The sequence below is a fragment of the Mustelus asterias genome, chromosome 12 (genome assembly GCF_964213995.1).
Source record: "Mustelus asterias chromosome 12, sMusAst1.hap1.1, whole genome shotgun sequence".
Classification (NCBI taxonomy): Eukaryota; Metazoa; Chordata; class Chondrichthyes; order Carcharhiniformes; family Triakidae; genus Mustelus; species Mustelus asterias.
This window is the reverse complement of record NC_135812.1, coordinates 71,489,504-71,510,826: the sequence shown is the minus strand read 5'-3', so window position 1 is coordinate 71,510,826 and position 21,323 is coordinate 71,489,504. Positions and strand designations below refer to the sequence as shown.

General features: G+C 40.1%; 1 protein-coding gene across 2 annotated transcripts in view; it reads right to left on the bottom strand.

Moving 5' to 3' along the window:
- Positions 1-356: 356 nt before the first annotated feature.
- Positions 357-21,323, bottom strand: part of tbcd (tubulin folding cofactor D) — a 248,461-nt gene continuing 227,494 nt past the window's right edge. For both annotated transcript variants that reach the window (XM_078225420.1, XM_078225421.1), the window contains exons 35-39: positions 18,151-18,240; positions 14,320-14,407; positions 9,829-9,938; positions 5,108-5,192; positions 357-860 (exon numbers count right to left, since the gene is read on the bottom strand). In XM_078225420.1, the coding sequence (XP_078081546.1) occupies positions 840-860; positions 5,108-5,192; positions 9,829-9,938; positions 14,320-14,407; positions 18,151-18,240 (394 nt within the window). In that variant the 3' untranslated portion in view covers positions 357-839. The remainder of the gene's footprint in view (positions 861-5,107; positions 5,193-9,828; positions 9,939-14,319; positions 14,408-18,150; positions 18,241-21,323) is intronic.

Below are 21,323 nucleotides of genomic sequence, written 5' to 3'. Positions count from 1 at the left end.
CAAGTAATATGTTCCTCTGGTATTGGGAATAGTTGGTTTTTTTAATAACAGGTTTCTTGAGCAGCTATGAATTGCAGTTTGAAGATGATCTAGTCATACAGTAATAAGGATGTCGGTGATGTGAAATTTGTAGGTATGCAGTACCATGGAATTAGTATCATAATAACAGCGGCTTTATTGTGGTGAAAAAATACAAGAAAACATTGGCAGTCTACAAGCGGGTAGATCGTTCATGGGTTGGAATTCTACCATTTCAATGTTTGAATAGTTGACAGGCTTTAAGAAATTTTTTTTTGAGTGCATCTTTTTGGTACGTGTTTGAAAATTGCTCAAATAAAGCTTCAACCACAGCCCAATGGAGTAAAAGCAAAACTCATGATTTTATTGAAGAATGTTTAGGTTCAGGTTGATCATACAAAACAGAACATTAGCTCTTGTACAGTCCACCTGAATAAGTAAAGGATGTTGAGGGAGCAAAGGTGCCATCTTGTGGGTGAAGGGTTACATCTAAACACGACATTAAAAAACACATTTTGTTAACATTAGTGCATTCATATCTGACTCATTCAGCATTTTACCCCCTGTAGGATCTTAAGGAAATCAGTAACCACATCAAGAACAACATCTGGAGGGGAATACTGAGGTTGAACACAGTCTACTCTTTATTTGTGTGTATTTTCACATGCTGAGCCGCTCTTCAGTCATCTTCTTATACGGCTTGCTTTGTAGTGGCATCCAGATTGGAACAGTTTGTGAAAGGCATCCGACATCTAGTAGACTGAGCACACATTTCGTTCTCTGCATGCCCTTGTCTGTCCTGACACATGGCAAACCTTCAATCATAGAACGCCTTGGTGCAGCTGTGGTCACACAAGAAAAAACAGATTTAAAAAATCCTCAATCCAAGCTAAATAATTGGGAAGTTATTATTTATCTTTGATTTTGTAAATAGGTATGAAATTATTTTTAAAATAGCTGGTATACAACAACATTTTAAAGGCAAAATTTGAACAGATTACTGAGCATATTTAGATTTGTTCTGGAGAAATTCAATCAGGTAAACATTACTATGAAATAATCCAAGATATTCTTCCAAAACCAGCTTCTCAATCATCAACTCATGTGAAATGGTTTTTGTATTTGAGTGGATTCAGGACATCTATTTGATTCCTAATTGATCCAAACAGTCTGCAGATCGAAAACATAAAGCAGCTCTGGCAGCAACTGGACTGCTGGGCCACTGCATAGCATCGTAGAATCCTTACAGTGCAGAAGGAGGCCATTCGGCCCATCGAGCCTGCACCAACCACAATCTCACCCAGGCCCAATTCCCGTAGCCCCTCATATTTACCCTGTTAATCCCGTGACACTAGGGTTAATTTAGCATGGTCAATCAACCTAACCTGCACATCTTTGGACTGTGGAAGGAAACTGGAGCACCCGGAGGAAACCCACGCAGACAGGGGGAGAATGTGCAAACTCCACACAGACAATAACCCTAGGCTGGAATTGAACCCAGGTCCCTGGTGCTGTGAGGCAGCAGTGCTAACCACTGTGCCACCGTACTGCCCGCTGAAAGGTGGACCGACAGTGGGCATCACTTAAGAACCCTGGCCTCACCTGGAAACAGGATGGCATTATGACCACCCCAGATGTTGAGCCCTAAACCCTCAGAGGCACCAGTTTATAAAATATCTGTTTGCCCCTATTGTACTGCTTTCAAGTTCATGCTACAGGCCCCAGGCTTAGCAAAACGATAGAGGATTGGCTAGTACTTAGGTAATATACTCTCCCTGAGGATTTTGTTTCTATATTGCAGAAAATACGGACGCATGGGATTGAGGGTGATTTAGCGATTTGGATCAGGAATTGGCTAGCTGTAAGAAGACAGAGGGTGGTGTTTGATGGGAAATGTTCATCCTGGAGTTCAGTTACTAGCGGTGTACTGCAAGGATCTGTTTTGGGGCCACTGCTGTTTGTCATTTTTATAAATGACCTGGATGAGGACGTAGAAGGATGGGTTAGTAAATTTGCGGATGACACTAAAGTCGGTGGAGTTGTGGACAGTGCGGAAGGTTGTTTCAGGTTACAGAGGGACACAGATAAGCTGCAGAGCTGGGCTGAGAGGTGACAAATGGAGTTTAATGCAGAAAAGTGCGAGGTGATTCACTTTGGAAGGAGTAACAGGAATACAGAGTACTGGGCTAATGGTAAGATACTTGGTAGTGTGGATGAGCAGAGAGATCTCGGTGTCCATGTGCATAGATCCCTGAAAGTTGGCACCCAGGTTGATAGGGTTGTTAAGAAGGCATAGGGAGTGTTAGCTTTTATTGGTAGAGGGATTGAGTTTCGGAGCCAGGAGGTCATGTTGCAGCTATACAAAACTCTGGTGCGGCCGCATTTGGAGTATTGCGTACAGTTCTGGTCGCCGCATTATAGGAAGGATGTGGAAGCATTGGAAAGGGTACAGAGGAGATTTACCAGGATGTTGCCCGGTATGGTGGGAAGGTCTTATGAGGAAAGGCTGAGGGACTTAAGGTTGTTTTCGTTGGAGAGAAGAAGGTTAAGAGGTGACTTAATAGAGGCATACAAGATGATCAGAGGATTAGATAGGGTGGATAGTGAGAGCCTTTTTCCTCGGATGGTGATGGCTAGCACGAGGGGACATAGCTTTAAATTGAGGGGTGATAGATATAGGACAGATGTCAGAGATAGGTTCTTTACTCAGAGAGTAGTAAGAGCGTGGAATGCCCTTCAATGTTTTACAGGACTTATAGAACATAGAACATTACAGCCCAGTACAGGCTCTTCGGCCCTCGATGTTTCACAGGTCGGCGCAACATCGAGGGCCGAAGAGCCTGTACTGGGCTGTAATGTTCTATGTTCTATAAGTCCTGTTAAACATTGAATTAGTTTTCCTGCAATGCTAATCAGGAAGCGTCATGCATTATCAGAGGCATTATCAACCTGCTCAATGAGCAAATTGTTATAATTCACCTTGTTTTCAAAAGGTCAAGTTTCCATTTAAGAAGGGTGGCTGTAAAGTAATTCTTTAAAAGAAAAACTTGTGTGAACTATATTAATACTCCTTAAGATGTAAATAAGTAATCCCTCTCCCGGTCTATACTGTTGCTTCATATTCTCCGTCAGCAAGAGGGCAGGGTGAGGACAATCTGAATGACTGCTGCCCCCAGTAGAGCTTCACAACCTGCTGTACTTCTGCAGAAAGGAACTTTGCCACTGGCTTCTTCATCTCTCTGAGATAAAGTCCCACTGCTATTGTGAAATGTACTTTTGTGCAGCTTGCTTCATACACAAAGAAACATACACACTCCAGTCAAAATTAGGATTTTAATATCATTCCTCCATGATAGAGCTATTAGGGGAAAAAGAAAATGTCCTCGACAATAAAATGAATCCTCATTATAATTCCTTAAGGCTATTATTGTTGGTTCTCTGAACCCCTGGCAGGTTTACTTGGAAAAAGGTGAAGTTTAATTCCCTTAAATAGTTGCTTGATCTACAACATATGCTCAAATAAATGATGTGCATTATTTATACTGAGGGAGACCCAGAATTTGCTGCAATGGCATAAAGTCTCACATTAAAACCTCTCAAGCATGAGTGCCTACTCCAAACTAAAGTGAAACTTTCAACATTTATTATAAATTTATGATTTTGAGAAAAAGGGTGAAGTTAAGTGTTGCAACTGTGAGAAATCTGCTGTGATTGCTTTTATTTTGTCCAATCGTATTTATTTGAACTGCAATTATAGCTTAAGATATACATGTCAGAATGTTTAAAGTTTTTAAACTTTATTTATTATTGTCACAAGTAGGCTTACACTAACACCGCAATGACGTTACTGTGAAAATCCTTTAGTTGCCACACTCCGGCGCCTGTTCGGTTACACAGAGGGAGAATTTAGCATGGCCAATGCACCTAACCAGCACGTCCTTTGGACTGTGGGAGGAAACCCATGCAGACACGGGGAGAATATGCAAACTCCACAAAGACAGTGACCCAAGCCGGAAATTGAACCCAGGTCCCTGGCGCTGTGAGGCAGCAGTGCTAACCACTGTGCCACCCAGTTATTGATCTGACATTCAAAGATCAAGATAGCTTGGAGTAAACTGTAAATTGCCAGTGATAATTTTAACAGTAAAAATGGTTTGTTGCTTACCTTGCAGTGATACAGCTACCCAAATGTTGAGAATAGCTTTATTCTGATCATAATTAATGCTAAAATAATTAAGAAGTTTGCAAACATTCTCCCCTCTCTCCTGTGGAAAATATTCAATTTATGATATTGCAAGAATGGTTTCCATATAGGCCCACTTTATTTAAGAACATGTGTCAGTGTGCTAAGTTTTAAGTCGCAAATAGTAACTATCTTTTGGGGCTGGTACCTTCTCTAATATCCTAACTATGTTACAGGTTGTGGGTTTTACACAAAAGGACATGGTTTGCACAAATAAATTAAAACTAACAACAATAGATTTATTCTGGGAGGCCTTGCATGCACAGAGTACAAACTGAAAGTAAAAACAGCAGCCTGTGCAAACACCCTAATGACATCATCATCAAAACATGTGATCAGCTCTAAAGCAACCAACGATCCTTTTAAATTTATAACATCTTCATCAATGGTTGGGTTAGATTTATGTAGGTCAATGATGTTAAGAACCATTTCACTGAGCGATATGGGGACACGGGAATGCTTTGATTTGTGATAAAAACAGAAAATGCTGAAAATACTCAGCAGGTCACACAGCATCTTGTTTCTTGGCAGATTCTGCTTGACCTGCTGAGTATTTCCAGAATTTTGCTTTTATTTCCAGTTTCCAGCATCCACAGTATCTTTCCCTTGTGTTAACTTGACCTGCAATGGGTTTTCAGCGAATGTGTCGCCAATTGCCACATGTCATCAAAAGAATCTGGCTAATTCAGTCAGGTAACAGCTGACTGTAAAATACCAGCAAACAACCTAAGAATGAAAAAAAGGAAAATTTGCCAAGAGATCTAATTTGCATGGGAAAATGTTGAACAAAATTATATCTAAAACTTAATTTGATTGCAAACACTGCTTTCTCTTGTGCTAATGTACCTTAGTAGCGATTATTGGTTTTGGAACACCCATCAGATCACATAGATGATTGCGTTGAGCTCGGACAGTGGGGAGGTCAGCATCCCTGTTGTCAAAAGACATTTTCCACAAGTTAACTGTCTGCTAGCAAATTTACAATTGTTCACATTCTGTGAGCGTGAACTGTATTTTTGTTAAGTGCAGCAACATTTAAAAAGGTTGAAACAATTGACAATAACGCATTCATAACATGCATGGCTCAACTACTGAACCTTGTTAACCTTGGCTGAAATTCAGGCACGCTCCAAATCAAGTGTCGTGTGCTGAAAATTAATTCTCTGTATTCAATAACAAAAACCACCCAAACGAGAATATGAATTCCTTTGCATTTTTCTTCATGACACAAGAACTGCAACAGTAAGACCCATTCAGCCTACTATTGCGGATTTCTTTCTCTCTCCCCTAATGGTGGTGGTAATTAATCGATGCCAACAATACCACATATTAACAGATCATTTACTCTAAGGCCTTAGAATAATAAAGTTATTGTGCAGTGTGCAAAGATATTTGAATTCTGGAATTTTAATGCATTCCCCCACAACCCCCGCTGACGGAGACACATGAAGCCGTCGGAAGCTTACCATTGCTAAATATACCTAAAGCTGTACGGTTTCATTTGTATTGAGCTAAATCATTTTCAGCTACAATTAGAAATGAAAGGTAGCATTTTCAACCAAAATTGTGCGATGATTTAGCACACTTGCTCAAAAGCTGATATTGACAATATTGAGCATTTGATTACTTCAGAGCTTAGGCTGAGAGATTTAAAACCACACACTGAATTACATTTTAAAAAGAATAATATAGTTTGAAGTAATGAGCGCGAGGCGGAGTGATAAATTTTACAGTAAGCAGAAGACTTACTTAGAGCATTACTTAAAGGACATTAATTAGATTTAAGGAGGCAAAATAAGAAACAGATTGAAGAAAGTGGCCAAACTCTGCCAATGCCAGCTGGATGAGGTTAACCAAATCAATCCTTTCAACTAGACTCTGCACTGTGCAAAGCATTCCAACTATTTAAATAGTTGAGTTGATCCAATTTCCTGTAGTCTCTCAGCCATTACGTATTTTAACAGTCAAATACGTTATCAGATATTAGATAACGAATCTCACTGGCCTATGTCACAAGTCAGTATTTAATTCAGTGCAGATGAGTATACACTGGATGCTAGAATTTTTTTTAAAAACTCTTCCGACATCATAAACCTATATATGAAGTGAAAATAAAAATCCCTCCAACATACAGTAAACTTTCATCTGGCACTACTATTTTCCTTTATGTGATCACTGCTATTTCATATCTGTGTAGTACTCTACAAATAAAGAGAAACAGATGCTGTTCATTTTACAACTATTTTATCAATAACATCTGCACATTTACCATCTATTCATTCATTGTGTTTTTCCAATATAATTATTTCTTCCCCCCCCAATACCTGTTTCTCCTTCTTGTACATGCCCAGATTTCACACCTAAATTATGGCTGAGAGGAAGGTGGACGCTTGCAACTACCTCAGGGAAACTGAATTGTTTTAGGAAAAACACAATCAAATTTCAACAGGAGATTTTGCATCGTGCTGACCGGTAAAAAACCTTAAATTACATATTTAGTTCTGTGCAGGGAAATGGAGTGCATCTTGTTCAACACGTCGGAAAATATTCCGGATTTTAGGTAGCAACTTCCAACTGAAGGATGGAAAGTGACATTTATTCATGTGATGTACTTTGGAACATTGCAAATGTTTTTGTTCAGTATTTTTTTTGTGGTGCATTCCACATAAGGGAGGAAAAACAACGTGGAGACAAATCCTGCCCTTGGAGAATAGAAAATTCACTGGTCAGGCTTACAGGCCAGAAATTCTCTCCAAGTTTAAGGTGGGTGTGTGCAATAAAGAAAAAAGCATGAATAAAGATGGATTTTAAAAAAGCATGTTTTTGGATTTCAGTTAGCATCTGTACTCAGTAATGAAGGCAGAACCTATCCATCAACCCAAACACACAAAACACTTTCAACGAAACTTCCAACCCCCTTGTTATATTATCCATAATTCTTACTCCCCCCACGCCACCGCCCCCTCCCCTGCCAAGTGGAAAATGCCATGTGCGATTTTTCCCCGTTCAAAATCCCAGATTTTGAAGAGTGCCAAAAGATATATGGGTACTTTCCTATTTAGGTGAACCAAAAGCAACATAATTCAAGGACTGCAGAAGTTCTTCTTTGATACTCTTGATAACCTAACTTTCTTTCTTGAACTGTGCTAATTTTCCTAATTTTCTGGTGCTGCTATCTTATAGCTAGGCAAATGTAAATTGCAACATCTTCAGAATAAAGAATTTAAGTTTGGCGAAAGGTTTTGTCCCAAATGATGTGGTGATATTGTCACTGGACTAATAATAGAGACCCAGGGCAATGCTCGGAGAGCCAGGTTCAAATCCCCACCAGGGCAGATGTTAAACTCAAATTTAATAAAAGTCTGCAATTAAAAGTCCAATGTCGACCATGAAACCAATGCCTATTGTCATAAAAACCCATCTGGTACGCTAATGCCCTTTGGGGAAGGAAATCTGCCATCCTTACCTGGTCTGGCTTACACATGTCTCCAGACTCTCAGTAATGTGGTTGACTCTTATATGCCTTCTGAAATGGCCACTCAGTTTAGGGCAATTAGGGATGGGCAATAAATGCTGGCCCAGCCAGCGATGCCCACATCCTATGAATGAATAAAAACTGCTGAGAAAGACCTTCATGATTATAGATGCTGCTACAATTTTGAGGTTTATAAAATTGTTATATTTTGGAATAGTGTCTTTAATTTAAAGTAAAGTGAAGGGATCGTGTGACATGTTTTGAAGTCCACCTGACAGTATGCTTGGGGGTTTGATTGTTAGGTATCAAAGGAGGGCAAAGATTGTTTTACTAGGAAGAATGTGCAAGGTATTTATGCTTGGAGATGATAGCAACAGCCAGGGTGTTATCAAGGGAGACTGAGAGCCTCCAAAATCCCAACAATGTGTTGAAAATCATCAGGCTGCAAACAGTTGTACTTTAAATTGTACAGGGTACTGGTGAGGCCGCACCGAGAGTACTGTGTATAATTTTGGTCCCCTTATTTAAGAAAGGATATATTAGATTTGGAGGGGGTACAGAGAAGGTTCACCAGGTTGATTCCAGAGATGAGGGGGTTAGCTTATGAGGAGAGATTGAGTAGACTGTACTCATTGGAGTTCAGAAGGTTGAGGGGAGATCTTATAGAGACATATAAGATAACAAAGGGGCTAGACAGGGTAGAAGCAGCGAGGTTATTTCCACTTACAATGGAAACAAGAACTAGGGGGCATAGCCTCAAAATACGGGGGAGTCAATTTAGAACAGAGTTGAGGAGGAACTTCTTCTCCCAGAGGGTAGTGAATCTTTGGAATTCTCTGCCCAATGAAGCAGTAGAGACTACCTTGTTAAATGTGTTTAAGTCACAGACAGATAGATTTCTAACCATTAAGGGAATTAAGGGTTATGGGGAGCGGGCGGGTAAGAACCCACTATCAGATCAGCCATGATCTTATTGAATGGCGGAGCAGGCTTGAGGGGCTAGATGGCCTACTCCTGCTCCTATTTCTTATGTTCTTATGTAAATTGTCCATTTAGATTCAAAAGAGAGAATTGGGCTCTCGAGGGTAGCTAATTAACATTTCTACCTAGATACAAAGTCCATGTGATTCACATTGCCAAGGGGAAGGATGCAGGGAGAGCTAACAATCAGGTTACAGACTTTGTTAGAATATCACTGAATAGCACAGACAGTATTTTTAAGTCTGCCAGGATCCAGGAGAGAGGTAGCAGCTGGAGGCAAAGAAGTTTCTATGATCAGAATATGGGTGGAGGTTTGCACTTGGATTGAAAAGGCCAAATTCATGCAATGTTTAAAATGAAGCTGGAAGAGTCGCTCGCCTACCTTGGACTAGAGGGCGAGTTTCCAGGAAAAAGAAAGCTCACTGTGAAAGACTGTTGTGAAGTTGAAAGTTACCAGGCTGAGAAGAGGGAGGGGGAGAGAGAGAGAGGGAGCGGGAGGAGGGAAAGAGAGTGTGTGAATGTGAGTATATGTGTGAATGTGTGAAGTGGTTGAGCTAGGAATAAGAAGGGCATATTTCATTCTGTGCTTTAAAGTATAAGCTGCCTACAAGGTAGCAGTTGTTTAACAGTGTTTTTTGTCATTTGTTACAGTAACCATTTTAAAACATGAAATACTGATGTGCCATTCTTACAGTTATTGACTGGAAGTTTGAATTTCTTTTTACAAGTTATCAGTCCCTTCAGGGATCGTAACAATATGTGTGAGCTATAGATCATTTATAGCTATATAAATTAGCAAGAACTTTCAGCTTGTCTGCAATGTTAATAATGATGAATAGCCTCTTAAAAAATAACATGACCATTGGATGTCTCAAAGCACTTTATAGCCAGTGAAGTACTTTTCAAGTACAGTCACTGTGTAATACAGAAAACACGACAGCGAATTTGAGCTCCCCCAAACAGCAATAGGAAAATGACCAGGTAATGTGTTTTTGTGTTGTTGACTGAAGAATAAACATTGACTCAGACCTGAAGCTTCAAGGTTGGCTTGTATTTATTGAAGTACGTTCAGCACAGTGCAAGGCCCATGTGCACAGCAAATGTCACTTACCAGTTGTTGTCACTAAGACTTGCCATCACTTCGTCCAATACCTCTGCGTCAATGACATCATCATATGTTAAAAGCATTTCATACAGCTGGCTTGCAGTTGTCTTCCTAATCTGTGCAAAAGATCAATTAGAAAACACACCTTGAAACTCAAAACCATCACAGAACAGGTCTGTCACATCTGCAAGTCTGTCACTTCTGGGACTTTGCAAGTTAGATAAGATCACAAACTATCATTGTGTTAGATTACATCAATGTATTAATATTCTTAGGTTTCACTTGAAAATCAGTGATCAGGTGCAATGATAGTGCATTTTCAAGGATCACTTACACTATAGAGGCAATGAATTAAAGGATAGAATCTTTCTAGAACACTGGAGATGGGATGGGAAGCTTGGAAAATGGTGCCAGAAGGTGACCAGAGGAAACCCAGCACTTTTCAGCCACTATGTGATATTTCTGGAAGGGAGAATGGCATTGGCTCGGCCACACTGCTGAATGGAGGCAGATGGCCAATTAATTCAATTAACTGGCCAATTAATGGCCATTTTACCACAACATCGGGATTTTACTGGTGTAAATACATCAGTGTAAATTGCCTTTTCCACTATAAAGTGTAATGGCACTTATACCACTTCTGAAATAATTGTTACATTGCCCATCCACTGAGTCATGTATTCAACCATTTCTGATTATTTCATGGGATGTGGATGTTGTTGGCTAGGCCAGCATTTTTCTTGTGCATCCCCTATTGCTCGAGAAGGTGTGGTGAGCTGCCTTCTTGAACCGCTGCAGGTACACGCACAGGGCAGTGAGGGAGGGAGTTCCAGGATTTTGACCGAGCAACAGTGAAGAACAGTGATGTAGATCCAAGTCAGGATGGTGTGTGGCATAGAGGGGAAGTTGCAGGTGGTGGTGTCCCCATGCATCTACTGCCCTTGACCTTCTAAGTTGTAGAGATTGCTGGTTTGGAAGGTGCTGAGGAGCCTTGGTGAGTTGCTGCAGTGCACCTTGTAGATGGTACACACTGGTGCCACTATGTGCAGTGGTGGAGGGAGTGGATATTAAAGGTGATGAATGGGGTGTCAATCAAGCAGGTTGTTTTGTCCTGGAGGAATGTTTTTGGAGCAGCACTCATCCAAGCAATTCAAAAGCACTCCTGACAAGTGCACTGTAGATGGTGGACAGGCTTTGGGGAGTCAGGAGATAACTTCTCCCCACAGAATTCTCAGCCTCTGAACTGCTCTTTTAGCAACAGTCTTAATATAACTGGTCCAGTTCAGTTTCTTATCAATGGTAATCCCCAGGATGTTGCGAGTGGGGGATTCAGCGATGATAATGGCATTGAATGTCAAGAGGAGATGGTTGGATTCTCCCTTGTTGGAGATGGTCATTGCCTGGCACTTGTGTGGCACAAATGTTACTTGTCACTTATCACCCAAGCTCGAATGCTGTCTAGGTCTTTTCGTTTATGGGGACAGACTGCTTCGGTATCTGAGGAATCACGAACAGAGCTGAACATTATGCAATCATATGCAAACTTCCCACTTCAGACCTTATGATGGAGGAAGGTCATTGATGAAGCAGCTGAAGATGGTTGAGCCTAGGGCACTACCTTGAAGAACTCCTGCAGTGGTGTCTTGGGATTGAGATGATTGACCTCTAACAACCAAAACTTTTGTGCGAGATATGACTCCAACCAGTGGAGTGTTTTCGCCCAATACTCATCAGCTCCAGCTTTGCTAAAGGTCCTTGATGCCACTCTCACCTCTTGAGGTTATCTCTTTTGTCCTTGTCTGGATTAAGTCTGTAATGAGGCCAGGAGTGGATGGCCCTGGCGGAACCTAAACCGAGTGTCAGTGAGCAGGTTGTTGCTGAGTAAGATGGTTTAGCAATGGACTGAAAAGGACTCTATGTATAAATGCACTCCTTAATATTGAATTACATAGAATTACTCTCCTTGCATCCTATCTATCTCACATCAACCTTTTAGCATATCTTTCTTTTCATTTTTCACTCAAGTATTTGCCTTGTTTCATTCTGAAAGCATCTAAGCTATTTGCCTCAATCATTTCCTGTGGTTGCAAGTGCCACATACTCTGAGTAAAGCATTTTATTCTTATTTCCCTATTGAATTTATTAATGACTGTCTATGACCTCTAGTTTTGCATTCTGCTACAAGTAGAAACATTCTCTCCACATCTACCTTCTGACCCATCCCAAACTTTAAAGGCCTCCATCAGGTGACCCCCTAAGTCTTGTCTTTGTTAAAGAGTGAAGTTCCAACATGTTCAATCTTTTCTGATAATTTGTTAGTTCTTGTTCAATCATGCAAATCTCTGTGCACTTTCTCCAGTGTTTCTATGTCCTTTTTTAAAAGTTCGGAGTTATGATCTGATTCGGGTCAAGTTATAAAGCTCATTACTTTTAAGTTCTAGGATCCTAGAAATACATCCAATTTTTTTGTTAACCTTTGTAATTACTCTGATGGCCTGCAACGTTGCTTTGGGTGGTTTGTTCTTATTTGTGCTCAGATCCCCTTTTCTTCACCCAATCAGTTTCTTACTTTCAAATGGGCTCGCATGGAGCATAATCACCAGTATGGGTTAATTAGGCTGAATGGCATTTTCTGTGCCACACATCCTAATTAATCCTTTGTTATATTCTAAAGTGCTGCCGATACTTCTACATTTCCTACCAAAGTACATCAACTCACATTTATCTATGTTAAAGTTCATTTATCACTTAACTGCCTATTTTCAAATTTTCTGCTGCCTTCCTGTATTATCATTCTTCCTTAGTGTTAGCCATACTGCACCCAGTCTGGTAGCATTGGCACTTATGATAATGTTACTTGTCAAGTCCGAATCATTGATATAAATTATAAATAAGTGGTCCCAGTGCTGATCTTTGAGGGAAAACATTCCTCCAATCAACTCTACTCTCTGCCTTCTACTTTTAGACAATTTATTTTCCATTTAACCATCACTCACTGTGTGCTCACATTTATCATAAGCTCACTATATGGGGCATTGTCAAAGGCCTTGTGATAAATCCAAGTATCTGAATGATGTTGCTGTGATCAGTTTATTCAGGAAGCAACCATTGGCTTTACTCGTTTCCTACTCCAGTCCATCAACAGTACTATCAACAGGATAGTGGTAGAGGATAAAGGGGAGAGCATCATGATCAGACCTTAAATGGAAAATTTGTGGTGTTTTCTAATGGGATCGGTTTGATTTTCATTACTGTAACATACCTGCTCCTCAGTAGTAACTGAAGAAATTTGCTGTTACTTACAAGTACTTTCAATTTCCATGTCTCACCTAATGATTTCATTTTGTCTTTAATATCAGACTATAATCAGTTTTGAAGTCAAATCACTTGTGCATCTAAAGATCTACACTCTCCCCAAAAATAGGATCATGTTTAACCACATATGCTCTTTAATATATAATTTTAAAACACTGCAACTTCTACACTTTTGATCCAGAGACCATGCTGGTTTAATTTCACTATTTAAAAACCTAAGCTTCCAAAATGGACATTCAGAAGACAGAAATTTCACTCCAGTTTTAACTGGATACAAGCACTGTAATTCTTACAACCATCTGCAAAGTTGAAACTACAAATATCAAAAAGTACATAGCCACGGCACAGGAGGTGCAAGCACTAAAAATTCCACTCAGTCAACGTCATATGTTTAAAAACTCTTGAAGCCATGTGCTTTCTGCTCATTTTCAACATGATGAGTGACAATTATGGGTAAAATGCTGAACTAGGTGATGCAGATCATTAACAAATACATTAAAATAAAATAAACTTTGAACTGAAATGACACCTCTCCTCTTTGAAGGTACTTCCTGACTCAAGTGTTTCCTTTACTGCAGAACATTGCTGGAGAAAGAATGGATTCCTTCCAAAGGCCACATGACTGTTAACAGTTGTTAGAGTAGCCGCAGCCAATCAAACAATGCGTCACCTCTCTTCTATAAAGCTGCTAAGTCTCTGTCTGAGCCCTGATGCATTTACTATCCTCTCCTCATACTTGTTAGGTGGTTATGATCGCCATTAAGCATTTGTTGCCATGGCAAACTTCTACTATCTTGAAGCAAAGCATGAACTGATGCAGTAGTGATGTCCTGTTACTTCCACATATAAACGCAGAAAAATAACTTTGGGCATCTTTATGCATTTTCACCGATCACGCTCCATTTCTCCTTACAGAAAAAAAGCAGCCTTATGTGCATCACATGATACATAAATTCTGGAAAATTACGCCACACTCATATAACAAGAGTATTGCTCCAGCAATTTTAATATAATTGAATAATGCAGACAAACTGAAGATTAAGAGTGTAAATGCATCTGCCAAAAAAACCTTGTGGCCTGCAGCTTTTAACAAGGTTCCTCATGTTGAAAAGATGCAACATGACTAGCCTCTACCACAAAATTCTTATCTCTGAAAAAATTAATAAATTAGTGAGTGCTTACTATTGGGAATGGGTAGCACAACAGGAGCAAGAGCTGGAAGAGAACATTCTTTCTGATTTCTCCTTGGAACTGAATAAGACCACAGAACCTGTAAGATAAGCCAAATCAGAGTGGATATAACTATTCATCAATACAAATTTCAATTAGAATATTTATGCTTTGAGTTCTTCATAAAGTAAAAGCGCCTTAAGGACCAGTGTGTGAGAAGTAACAAATCTTAAGAAAACCATACATTTTTCACATGTGCCGATATCACCAACAACCTAATTTACTCTCCAAACGGTATTCAGAAAATATACCGTCAAAGACCAGGAACTTGTTATCTGGAGTAGCTTCTATCTCCTGCACAGAATGGCAACATCATTCTTCCCAAACTGATTTTAAGATCTTAAAACTTTAGGCAATAAATTGCATTCAAAGAAAACCAGAATCCAGAAGAAGGATTGAAACACCAGGTGGGATTTTCTGGTCACGCTCACCCCAAAACCGGAAAATCCCGCCCCATGTCAACAGACCATTGCATGGTCTGCTCCCTATCCACTACGATTCCTGAAAACTCCCCCATAATTTTTGAAAAATAGTCATTAAACAGCTCATGTATGCCTAAACTGCAGTAACACTTTTTTCACTAATTCTTCCTCGATATTGTAAATCCTTCCCAAACACTACCACCACTTTATAGCAGAAAGGCAACAAAAGAGAAAATATGAAGACACTGCTTCAACTAAGATGAGCTGGTAATTTTAGTAGGGAATAAGTTGCAGAAAGTGATGTGTTACTCACTTTCAAAGTCAGGATTCCTGTTACGACATAGGCAAGGGCCGGGGACAATCAACCAGTGAAATCCCACTGGTGTAAAAGCAGCTTTGAAACTCCTGTGGGATTTTTCACCCCGCCATCGTTCCTGCTCACCCTCCTGGACCACCCCCCGAGAACAGAAGTGGAAAATCCCTCCCTATTTTCTAATTCTCAAAATACAGTCAATTCACATGTTCTTTAAAGTATGATTTAAAAATTCTTTAATTGCTGGTTCTCTCAACTTCCTGACAAAGTCAGCAGATCATAGATCTGAATATAATACTTTGGATTATGCTCGTTGCTATATTGCAAAAAAACAAATATATGCAAATCCACATAAACATAAAGGCATGAAAGTTTACCTAAAAACACAAACAAATTGCCAAGCTTTTCTATACGGAACTCCCACATACCAATCAAGTGCATGCATTGGAAAGTTTTCCAAGGAGAATATTTTCCTTCCCCCCCGCCCCCCCTCTTGTCACTTCTCTTTTCCCATTGGCCCAGAAATATTATAAAATATTCACGTGTCACTCTATTTGGTATAACCAGCAACTAGCTAATCGTTAGTCTCAGTAATTCAGCGGGCATAATGCTTCGACAAGCATGCAGTGCTGCATGGGCTTCGCTTTTGGACATTAAGTTATGACTCTCTCTTCAACCATGCTTCATATATTACTGATTTCCACTGCGTTTAACATCAGGAATACGGAATGAACCTTTTTTTGGAACACTGGGACTGGTCACCTTTTGCCTGCCTGGGGTACAAAATGGTTAAATATTTAATTAACTTTACTGACAGAGGTGCAGAAATATAGCTTTCAAAAAAAAAGGTAGCCTGCTGGTTTTACTTTCCCACGGGAAATTTGCATGTTGAAAAAGGAGGCCTATTCTGAACTTGTGCGAACATGCTCTGGATTTTCTCTTCATCCATTCTGTCACTAATATTGTTAATTATGTATTTACAACCTGTGACATGACTAATGTTAAAACTGTAATGCTACACTCCTGCTGTCTGTTGGAAAGAAAGTAATTTCAATCCTGTAAGTAACATTGCATTTCTTTGATCTGCACCTCTGTTTTATATTACTAATGTGGTATCTATCCAATGGAATATATGCCAGGATTCCTTATTAATTTGGAACATATATATCTGAGAATGCGTAAAATAATGAAAGGATATCTCTACCTTCTTTGCCTAAGTGAAACATAACATTCACCCTTTATGTTGGCCTGTGTCGCTTGATGCATACCTTATATGTAACATGCTAAGCTGATTATAATATCTTTGCCTACTCATCTTGGTATTATATTATGATACAGTATTATGATATTATTAGCATGATGGCTCAAAATGGTATTCAATGGAACAGCCTGAAGTCACCAGGTTGCTGCACATTTCTGAACTTACTCAGGGTAGTGCACTAAATTCTGAAGTTTGAGATCGGACAATGAATCAAAAGTTGATTGGCATATTTACCCCCAGCAAAAATAGTTCGCTAATTTAAGCTAATTCAATTAGGGAATGGTGTCAGGGTGGTGCTGCTGGTCAGAGGAGATAGTCGATCAAGGAGCGAACGTGAGGAACAAAGTAAAAGCAGAATTTAAATCTTTCAAGGAAGGTTCAAGCACCCACCTTCTTGACCAAGAAGGGTCAAGTATATAAGGCTAGCCTGGGAGTGGTGGAGGAGAAATATACTGATGTAGTATTACCACAAACTTTACTATTACAGTGTCAGAATTATCAGATTAAAGCAGCTTTATGGGACATAAGCCAATTATTGATTATTACAGGCACGGAATGTGACAGTGTTAATGATGTTCTATCTTTACTCATTATAAAACTGAAAACCTTTCACTCGCTGATGGTACCAAAGCCAACTTTCCAGTAAATATAATGGTAGAAAATTAGACACCAATCACAAAGGGAACGTTATTAACACAGGGGCCGCACAGTGCTTAGCATTGCTGCCTCACAGCGCCATTGACTTGGGTTCAATTCTGGTCTTGGGCGAGTGTCTAAATCGAGTTTGCACATTCTCCCTGTGTTTCTTCCGGGTGCTCCAGTTTCCTCCCACAGTCCAAAGATGTGCAGATTAGGTGGATTGGCCATGTTAAATTGCCCCTCAGTTTCCCAAGATGTGTAAATTAGATGGATTAGCCATGGGATAGGGTAAGGTGGTGGGCCTGGGTAAGATACTCTTTCGGAGAGTCAGTGCAAACTTGATAGGCTGAATGGAATCCTTCTGCACTGTAGGGGTTCTATGAATACTGACAGCCTTAAAGAAAACTTAGATTATTTGCCTTCGTAAACAACCCTAGATCTATTTACATATTCTGTAAGGTTAACTTCTCCTTCAAGTGATCAGGGCAACAAATATCAATCATAGAAGCTGTACTCAACACCACCACCACAGCCCCCACACCACTCCACTTGCTCGCTGGGTCTCAGCAAGCTACCCATCAATCCCGATTGTGAAGGCTTTTATCTAATCACTGAGTTAAGTAAATTGCTGTTGGAGGCATACAAAGTGCCATCCCCTTTGGTTTTTCCTGCCTCCATGAAAAGTTTTGCTAGCACTATAACTACCAACTGAGACACTAACTCAATGCTTGGAGCTTCATAGATGCTCCTATCATTTTGCAGGCAAAGACAACATACTGTTATCATTAAGGTATTCATAGTTTACTTAATCAGATTCAATTGCACAGTATTATGTTAGTTTCTGTGTCGCTCCCCAACCACCCCCGCACCCCCCCCCTCCCCCCCACACACACACAAAGAAACATATTGGGTTCTGTAGCTTAAAAACAAGTCATGACAGCTGTGTTTAATGTGGTATACACACATTATGACCTACGCATAACAATTTGCCTAATTTGCACTCCCAAAACCACACAGTCTAAATGATCAAGTCTGATGCAATTGCAGAAACCACGAATGATTCAATTTCATGGCAATCCCAATTATAGGCAGTGAGAAAGGAATTCTCATGGGAGAAGAAAAGACAGTGGGTGCCTGGATCTACTCACACTGAAATGCTAGCTCGAAGTTTCTGGACATCTTTGGACTTGCGGATTTCCGCTTTGCAGAGGGAAAGCAACTCTTTCGCATAGAAGTGACTGAGAAACAAACAGAAGCAAAACATCAAACCTGTGCAGGAACTGTATTTGTGCTACATTCAGTGTGTAAACATTACACCACTGTGTTCTGAAGGACATTTTTACTGATAGACATCCTATTGCTCTGACTTTTCCTTTCATCAGTATTGATCCATAATAAACAGAAACTTATCTCTCACCAATTCCTGTCTTTGTGCTTACATAACATTTCCCAACATTGATTAATACTACAGTTAATCAAATATTTCTGCTGCAAGTTCTGTGGTACGAGAAATAACTACCAGGAATGCTGAAGTGCTAAGTACCCATTCGTTTATATTTAATGAAAATTGATAGAGTAAGTGGAAAGGCAAAAATAAGGACAAAGAATGTTCACAAATTCTTACCAAAAGCAAATTTTGTTCACAAACTGAAGGATTCAAGCTGCTTGCCTCTCCTTGCTAGAGAACATACACTTCTGAGCATTAGCAGGTGAAAACAAAGAGTTTTAAAATGGATTTGCTCCAGTGCACCCAAATGTAATTTAGGCCCATTATGTGTTACCACACAATGGTTATATTAATCAAATAAATGACACTTGTAAAGCACATGCAAATAAAACACCATGGCCTCTATAAAGATTAAAGAAGTGTGGCTTCTATATCAGATGTGACATCGGACCATATAAGCCACTGGTCTGCAGTGGAAGTCCAGCTTCAAGTCACAAATTGGTTTATTTTGCTTCAAGACAATACTTTAAAAATTGCTCCCCGACTTGATACTACAGTTTGAGGTTTATGAAAAAAAATGACAAATAAAGTGATTGCCAGGAGATTCCCTGACAGTTCAGTGGGTTAATTCACCACGTGGTATGGTGCTGGACCATATATAAATCAGGAAATTCTTAAGTTTAAAATGAGTTAACCAGTGTGGCAGTGGGGCTGTTACAATTGGCAACTGCAAATCCGAAGGGAGAAAAATACGACGCGAACTTCTGACAGTTAGTTAAACTAATAGCTGTGACTAACACACCCATATTAATATATTGTACTGTAAGACAGTCATAGATGTCCTTGTCTCTATATAGATTTAAAAAGTTAACCACCACCACTGGTAACTATCCAGTGATTTTTATTGGAAAGCACATGTGTGATATTTGATGAGCAGTGGACTTAAAACTTGTTCAAGTTCAACACTCACAGTCTTGACATATTGACAAAGATTAATTACTTGGAAGAAATGCACGTGTCAAGGAACATAGAACATTACAGCGCAGTACAGGCCCTTTGGCCTTCGATGTTGCGCCGACCAGTGAAACCAATCTAAAGCCCCTCTAATCTACACTATTCCAATATCATCCATATGTTTATCCAATAACCATTTGAATGCTCTTAATGTTGACGAGTCCACTACTGCTGCAGGCAGGGCATTCCACGCCCTTACTACGCTCTGAGTAAAAAACCTACCCCTGACATCTGTCCTATATCTATCACCCCTCAATTTAAAGCTATGTCCCCTCGTGTTAGCCATCACCATCCGAGGAAAAAGGCTCTCACTCTCCACCCTATCTAATCCTCTGATCATCTTGTATGCCTCTATTAAGTCACCTCTTGACCTTCTCTCTAACAAAAACAACCTCAAGTCTCTCAGCTTTTCCTCATATGATCTTCCCACCATACCAGGCAACATCCTGGTAAACCTCCTCTATACCCTTTCCAACGCTTCCACATTTTTCCTATAATGCGGCGACCAGAACTGTACGCAATACTCCAAGTGTGGCCGCACCAGAGTTTTGTACAGTTGCAGCATGACCTCATGGCTTCGAAACTCAATCCCTCTACCAATAAAAGCTAACACACCGTATGCCTTCTTAACAACCCTATCAACCTGGGTGCCAACTTTCAGGGATCTATGCACATGGACACCCAGATCCCTCTGTTCATCCACACTACCAAGTATCTTACCATTAGCCCAGTACTCTGTATTCCTGTTACTCCTTCCAAAGTGAATCACCTCACACTTTTCCGCATTAAACTCCATTTGCCACCTCTCAGCCCAGCTCTGCAGCTTATCTATATCCCTCTGTAACCTGCCACTTCCCTCCGCACTGTCTACAACTCCACCAACTTTAGTGTCATCCGCAAATTTACTAATCCATCCTTCTACCCCCTCATCCAGGTCATTTATAAAAATGACAAACAGCAGTGGCCCCAAAACAGATCCTTGCGGTACACCACTAGTAACCGAACTCCAGGATGAACATTTCCCATCAACCACCATCCTCTGTTTTCTTTCAGCTAGCCAATTCCTGATCCAAACCACTAAATCACCCTCAATCCCATGTGTCCGTATTTTCTGCAATAGCTTACCATGGGGAACCTTATCAAACGCTTTGCTGAAATCCATATACACCACATCAACCGCTTTACCCTCATCCACGTCTTTGGTCACCTTCTCAAAGAACTAATGTCTTGCAACTTATGTCAAGACAACTTATGTCTTGCAACCATACACCAGCATGGAGAAGTCCTCAGGAAAGGAGATGGGAAATTTAGAGGAATAATTGTGAATCATATCGCAACAGACATAGGCAATAGGGGGTATTATTACAAGCTTGAAGTACAGGGGAAAACAGAAACAAATTATTTGTTATTAAGCATCATTTCATTTTTGCCAGAGAGAAGGTAAAAGAGATTCTTTGTCTCCCTTTCCAATATCACATCATTCCCTGCAGTTTACTTCTCATTTCTTTCTTCCTTCCCATAAAATGGTTCAACATGTTGGCATGTGATTCCATGGATCTCAGGAACGTCAAGCAAGTGCAAGGCTAGCCACTGAGCGTCTGAATACTATTTAATAATATGGAACATCAGGTGAACCCAACTCAGACCTCACCTGGCATCCATGCCAGTATATTTCACGATGTGGAGGTGCCAGCGTTGGACTGGGGTGAACACAGTAAGAAGTCTCACAACACCAGGTTAAAGTCCAACAGGTTTATTTGGTAGCAAATACCATAAGCTTTCGGAGCGCTGCTCCTTCGTCAGATGGAGTGGAAATGTGCTCTCAAACAGCACATTTCCACTCCATCTGACAAAGGAGCA